This window comes from Penaeus japonicus, unplaced genomic scaffold (assembly GCF_977035675.1).
Source record: "Penaeus japonicus unplaced genomic scaffold, GWHDUDI00000001_assembly GWHDUDI00000003, whole genome shotgun sequence".
NCBI lineage: Eukaryota > Metazoa > Arthropoda > Malacostraca > Decapoda > Penaeidae > Penaeus > Penaeus japonicus.
Genome location: NW_028234405.1, coordinates 18,481,647 through 18,489,146, shown reverse-complemented (window position 1 = coordinate 18,489,146; position 7,500 = coordinate 18,481,647). Strand labels below are relative to the sequence as shown.

General features: G+C 36.2%; 1 protein-coding gene across 1 annotated transcript in view; it reads right to left on the bottom strand.

Moving 5' to 3' along the window:
• Positions 1–2,573: 2,573 nt before the first annotated feature.
• The window catches only part of LOC122260220 (zinc transporter 6), a 22,626-nt gene continuing 17,699 nt past the window's right edge, over positions 2,574–7,500 (bottom strand). The window contains exons 8-10 of the mRNA XM_043027397.2: positions 5,743–5,845; positions 3,495–3,764; positions 2,574–3,318 (exon numbers count right to left, since the gene is read on the bottom strand). Coding sequence (XP_042883331.1) covers positions 2,710–3,318; positions 3,495–3,764; positions 5,743–5,845 — 982 coding nt within the window. The 3' untranslated portion in view covers positions 2,574–2,709. The remainder of the gene's footprint in view (positions 3,319–3,494; positions 3,765–5,742; positions 5,846–7,500) is intronic.

The following is a 7,500-nucleotide window of genomic DNA, read 5'->3' as shown; positions in this document are numbered from 1 at the left end:
CCAATCAAAAGTACCTAAAAAAACACGTGGGTAATGAAACCATGCCTGAAAAAGTTAATCCTTTCTTAATTTACCAATACATTGCACATACATGTATACAATTTCCTCATGAAATACCAACGAGGAGCTACATGGCAATCATATGGAATTTATCACGGAATGCTTGCCACTTTGTATCACTATTAAAATCTCCAAGTGTGTATACATTGCACTTTGATGCATGCAAATACAACTAAACAAGCAGACAAATTCAGCAAAATGAGATAATACATACAGTACAGATACCAATTTTCAAATAACAAAATATCATATTCTCCAAAATAAATTAGTCACAACAAAAACAACCAAGTAGAATATCTGAACATGACATAAATGATTGCCAGTGCTTGTGTAAATAGCACTCCTGCATTGTTCAATGTATAAGTAAAATATATTATTGTATAAACATATCCACAAACACATATGTAACAGACATTAATAAAGAGAAGTTCTTCCTTCCATTCCCCCCCCAACATACAATGATACCTACAAATAATCACACATATTCAATGACAAGACAAGTGACATAGTATTATATAATGTTAAAGAATGCACTTAGAATTTTATATTATGAGATTAATAAAGCTTTAATATCATTTCCATACCTCAAGTTTCATGACTCCCTATTACTCATTATCAAGATCAAAACTAATAAGAATAGTGAAAACAACACTAATAATTATCAAATGAATACCATACAAATACAAATATAAAATATTAATAATGACAATAATAATGATGATGATTATAACCGCAAAAAATATCAAAATTCTTGATCACATTCTAGCATAAAAATACCATAATGTATAACAAACAATTGCAAAAGTGCATCATGCATATATCATTGTTACACAAAAAAAATAAAAGTTATACCATGAAAACCTTGAAAGCTAATGTATTTTTATGATCAAGCAAGTGTCTTTCTTGTATTCATTAAATCATGCCAAGACAATCAATCTGAAAACTTAACAAACTCATTTTTGAAGAGGAAAGAGAGGAGGAAAAGAAGGAAGAGCAGAAGAGGAGAAGGAACAGGAGAAAGAGAACAAAGAGGAGGAGGCAGGAAGAGCAGGAGGAGAAGTAAGAAGAAAAAAAGAATGTGGAGTAGAAAAAAGAGGTGAATATGAAGCAAAATTTTACAAAAAAGAAAAAGAAAAAGAAACAAGTAAGGTAAATAGAAGAGAAAAGGTGGTTTTTCTTGCTTAACCCTCTCTCAACGGGTGGTACACCACGGGTAACGCGCATTCAAGGCCCGTTCGCAGGGTGCCGTTATACGGCATCGATCATTTAATTGATATAGGCCTATGCGTTCAAGAGCCCCGGCATTGCAACTTGCAAGGCTGGAATGCCCCCGGCATGAATGGGTTAATGAAGTTAGTTTGTGAATTATGCTCATACTGTCTATTACTATTCTAGCATATTGTACAAATAAATATATGAAACCTAGAACTCTACATTTTATATTACTGTATTGCATGACTACATGTGATTCATTCATTACTTTATAAATGGGGAATTACAATATTAATATCTAGAACTGTGGGAGCGTATACTGGCTACACACACTAGCACTGACAGACAGTTGGACAGACAAAGAAATAGACAAAAAAGATCATGCATGTTTCCATAAAATGGACTACATGCATTTGTGAGAGAGAGAGAGAGAGAAAGAGAGAGAGAGAGAGAGAGAGAGAGAGAGAGAGAGAGAGAGAATATTGCCTAACCTGACTGACTTACTGACTGAGACAGTCTGACAGAGACAGAGAGGAATAGAATGAGTTTGTGCTGGAATTAGAAGTAAGGTAAACAAACTAGTTTAGTCTAATGGGCCTTTTAAGATTTCAAAGATTAACCCACACAGGACGGGTGGTACAGCATGTGTACCGCGCATTCAAAAGCCCAGTTGCCGGGCGGCACAGTATTGTGCCAGCCATTCAATTGATTTAGGCCTAATAATTCGAACGCCCCGGCATTTGGACATTCAAGGCTAGAATTCCCCCGTCGGGAATGGGTTAATATTTGTAAATTTAGTCATAATTTGCCTTGGAATAACCTTTTGCCTACAAGTACCAAAAAACAGGATATCAGGGTTCATAATGAATCAAGAGGGTGTAGTTGGCTCAATATCATAATGGGAGGAGACATAATTTGTAAAGAAAGAGTCTTCTTCTAATAACCCCTCTTAGTCAGAACTCCAGCTTAAGGCAGTAGGTTGCTCATAACATCAAGGAGCAATCCAGCATATACCAGACCAACAAATTTTGTTTACCACAATGACACTATATAGGCATCATTATTCATAAAAAGTAAAACTGTATTGTCCTTGGATGAAGCTATTATACAACTTCACATGGGAGAGGGCCTCATGATTTAAATGATAGCTCTGATAACACATGCACATATGGATACAAGTACTGGCATAGGCACATACAAATCAGACAAATCCCTTCTGGCACAAGCACAGACATACTTCTGAAAATAAACATGCACTCTTATTAAGTTTCTGTAAATTGGTTTAAATGAAACTCCTGGTACTTATTCATTCTATGACAATTTATTCTATATCTGTTTTTAACTATATATATTTTCTCCTTTTGTAAAAAAATATTAAGATTATACATAAAATATCAAATGCTGAGTACACGAAATAATAACAACATTAAATAAATATTATCTTTTACCATCACGCACAAGATTTACCTCTTGGTTTCTACTACCTGAAGCATTCCATGAATTATCATGTAAAACATTTGATCTATTTAAAAAGTCAACATTAACATAATAAGGAGATGGTTTCTGACTAAGCTGATTACCTGTAAAGCTCCCCTCTCCCACTCTATCTCCCTGAGCCTTTCCCTGGCTTTCATCTAAGCCTGGACTGCTGAGATACGTTGCCTCTTTGTGCACTGCAGAACTGAGTCTGTGTGTGTCATTTGATAAATGGTTTTGGAAAGGCATTCTCTCATTTCTTAAATTCCTATGGGCTCCATGATCATAGTGTTCTGCACTTGCTGAAGAAGACAAGGTTGGTGTGCTGTGGGAGAATCCTATACTTCCTTGAGACAATGAGGAGGAAGAATAGGTGGAGGGGGGCCCCACGGGAGAAGTATGAGGGAAGAAGGGGCTACGACCTCCTGCACTTTTGGCAGAGGGATAAATATGGGGATATGTAACATTAACATAATGAGGTGAGTGTGATGGTGAGCTAGCAAGGGCTCTGGAAGAGTCATTCAGCAGCTGGAGTGTGGTGGAGCTACGTGTCCAGTCATCCTTAAAGACCTGGAATTGAAAATAAAAGTAGTCAGAATGCAATTGATTTAGTAATGTATATTACAGATGGCCAAATCTGGCTATCTGTTTCAATTGAAGATGTTTGGTGAAAGGAAAGGTCTCTAATGGATTACAGGTATTTGAGAAATCACAAAACTTTAAAAGCTAAGATCAATAAATCTTACCTGAACTGTCAGCAATGGTACCAGAGGTGCAAGTCTCTCACGCACATGAGCCAAGACCATCTGCTCATTTGCATCACGTCTGATACGAACATGAAGGCTTCCCGTTAGAATAAATCCACTGTGATCACCTAAAGCTGACAGTGAATCACGTGAAGGGTCACTCAAGCCCAATGTCCAAATATTTTCATGACGAAACTCCAGTACCCCGTCAAGGGTGAGAGCTTCTCTTAAACATTTGTCTAGTTGGGCAAATACACTCACTGGGGTGGTCTGTAAAGAGAGATATTGATCAGAAAAGATAAAATAATAAATATAGGTCTTTATCCCACATTTTTTTATAGGCAACCTTGTCATTCTTTTCCTAAGAAAATAGCAAATTTATTTCAAGAAACATAGACCTTTAGAAAGTAGAAAGGAGAAAGAGAGAACCATAAAGATAAATAGGAAAAACAGGAGGAGGAGGAGGAGGAGGAGGAGGAGGAGGAGGAGGAGAGGAGGAGGAGAGGAGGAGGAGGAGGAGGAGGAGAAGGAGAAGGAGAAGGAGAAGGAGGAGAAGAAGGAGGAGAAGAAGGAGAAGGAGAAGAAGAAGGAGAAGGAGAAGGAGAAGGAGAAGAAGAAGGAGGAGAAGGAGGAGAAGGAGGAGAAGGAGAAGAGGAGGAAGAAGAAGAAGAAGAAGAAGAAGAAGAAGAAGAAGAAGAAGCAGAAGCAGAAGCAGAAGAAGAAGAAGAAGAAGAAGAAGAAGAAGAAGAAGAAGAAGAAGAAGAAGAAGAAGAAGGCGAAGAAGAAGAAGAAGAAGACAAGAGAGAGGAAGAAGAAGAAGAAGAAGAAGAAGACCAAGAAGAAGACGAGAGAGAGAAGAAGAAGAAGAAGAAGACGAGAGAGAGGAAGAAGAAGAAGAAGGAGGAGAAGAGGAGGAGGAGGAGGAGGAGGAGGAGGAGGAGAGGAGAGAGAAGGAGGAGGAGGAGGAGGAGGAGAGAGAGGATGGAGGAGGAGGAGGAGGAGGAGAAAAGAAGAAGAAGAAGAAGAAGAAGAAGAAGAAAAAAGGAGAAGAAGAAGAAGAAGAAGAAGAAGGAGAGAAAAGAAGAAGAGGAAGAAGAAGAAGAAGAAGAAATAAGAAGAGGAAGAAGAAGAAGAAGAAATAAGAAGAGGAGGAAGAAGAAGATATAAGAAGAAGAAGAAGAAGAAGAAATAAGAAGAGGAAGAAGAAGAAGAAGAAGAAGAGAGAAGAAAGAGGAGGAGGAGAGAAGGAGAAGAGATGGAGGAGAGGAGGAGGAGGAGGAGGAGAAGAAGAAGAAGAAGAAGAAGAGAAGAAGAAGAGAAGAGGAGAAGAAGAGAAGAAGAAGAAAGAAGAGGAAGAAGAAGAAGAAGGAGAGAGAAGAAAGAGAAGAAGAAGAGAGAAGAGAAGGAAGGAGAGGAAGAAGAAGAAGAAGAAGAAGAGAGAAGAAAGATGAAGAAGAAGAGATGAAGAAGAGGAAGAAGAAGAAGAAGAAGAAAGAAGAAGAGGAAGAAGAAGAGAGGAAGGAGGAGGATGTAGAGGTGGAGGAGAAAGATGGAAGAGAAATAAGAAGGAGGAGGAGGAGGAGGAGGAGGAGACGGAGATGACGGAGAAGAAGAAGAAAAGGAAGGAGAAGGTGTTGTCTGTCTTTTATCAGAACTGCCATTCCTATCCTTTCCTTCACCTGACTATCCATTTCCTTCTAAAATGAAATATCAAAAGAAAGTCAAGTTTACAGCATTGTCTCCTCAAGTGTCAGTCTTGACAGTCTCTTGCTTTAACTTGTGTTTTGCCATTTAGCTTTTGGGTCTAACTTTGAAGAACAATTTCTTTCCATAAAAATCATGATTACCAAAATCCTGATGAATTACATTAGAAAATTAAAAATAGAATAAATAAATAAATCAACTGACTTCCATTCCTCTTGAAATTTGCGTCTTACAGACTGAGATGAATTTCTCGATCTCAATTAACCCTTTCCCGACGGGTGCACTTTCTACGCGAAGTCCCATATGCCGGGCGATTGCAATATTGCATTGAAATCGTCACAATAGCATGACGCCCCGGAACGGGAGTTTTTGGCTGTGTCACACGGGTGTGACGCACCGTTGTCATTGGGTTAACTGGATCAGAATCATGTACACATAAATACAATAATCTGATGCATCCACTCTACCGATCTAGCCAGATAACTATCGTCTTTCCATAAAAAAACAACATAACAATACAGCATATCCCATAGAGATAACCTACCTGGAGTAAGATACTGGCAGAGCAAACACAGAGTGGAAACATGGTGGTGATGGTGAGGATTGCTATGATGAGAGCTGCTATGCTATCTGCTGCTTGGTAGTTACTGTGAATTGAGAGTAGTGAGAAAGGGGAAGAATTAACTTTCTATCAAATCATATCTGGCAACTTTACATGTAGTTATTGACATTTAAAAAAAAAATTCATGCAGCATTTCATTTAATACAACCCATTTTGACATCCTTTTAACAAGGAAAAATTAAAAGTATATATACATCAAAGGGTAATAATAATAATAATAATAATAATAATAATTATTATTATTATTATTAAACTTATAAAAAAGATAATAATAATGACAATGATAGTGACAATGATAATGATAATGATAATGATAATGATGATGATGATGATGATAATGATAATAATGATGATGATGATAATGATAATAATAATAATAATAATAATAATAATAATAATTAAAAAGGGCAGTATAAACATTTCACTACCATTCATTGTTAGCTGTCCTCCTATTATGGTTTACTTGTGAACTATGACAACATAAAAAGCATTCCTATCCCATATAGGATGCATGCAATATTTTTTTTGCCTTGCTCAGGTGAACATGGGCAACCTACAAATGCATAAAAATGCTTGTAATGCTTTAAAGTTGCTTTTGATTTGTAGATTCAAAGTCATACAACTCACTTGAATTTGAGTAGACAGAAGTCATTGTCTAGCGAACTTCTGTCAGATAAGCTTGTCCTTTAGGGGTTAATTATGAAATGTTGAGTACTACTGGCAATACTGGTCTAGAAAAAATATTCCTGACACTTTGAAAGTGCAGTTAAATATTACTACTGATACTTTTTAGCAGTTACTTAGCAGTGGAAGACTAAATAAAAGTAAAAGTTATGGCAGTACCTCTGAATTCTAGGCATAACACAGCACACCTTGGCAAGACTGCCATGCCAAGAAACCACAAGAAGAAATAAAGGAAATTAAATTGCACATTTTTTCCAGGCGTCAACAAATGGCAGGATGTTTTCTTGCATTTTTTTTTCTTTGTTACTCTTTAGTTTCTTTTTTCCTTTCCTTCCTTTCTTCCTTCCATGTATCCTCTCCTCTTCCTATGCCAATCATACAGTATTAATTTCTTATTCATTTTGTTGAATAAAACATAGTAAAAAATAGTATTTTGGTCCTGTAGGGCATGACATAATATGTATCAAACAGTGGGTTTGTTGTTGTCCATTACCATGTAAATATATGAATTTTGAGTTATACTATTAATACATGTTCTCTTATTTTATTAGTTTATATTAGTTTTTATTTTATTAGTTTTTTTCATGTAACTATAATTTGATGTTCCACTGCACAGTAGGGCTTTAACATATTACAGTAAAATATACATTTTCTGGTCTATAAATTCATGCTTTTGAAAGAACAGAGACCAAAATCTTCCTTAGTGAAACTTGAAAAATCTGGCCTTAAATGTAGTAGGGGAGGAAGTGTTCAAAGCAACAAAGAAATTTTGTTAACCTACATTTACCATTTGACTTATCACTAAGCCAATAATTAACATAGGAATTAATATATATAAACATTTCCATAAAAACAACATAAAAAAGAGTTGAGCAGATACATATAAAAAAAGAGTACATACAAGGCTAAATGCACAAATAAGTACTTTAATCACTTGATCTGAAGATGCATCATTTTGTTTCCCTTTGTTTAAATCTATCAGTACCTTTGTTGACA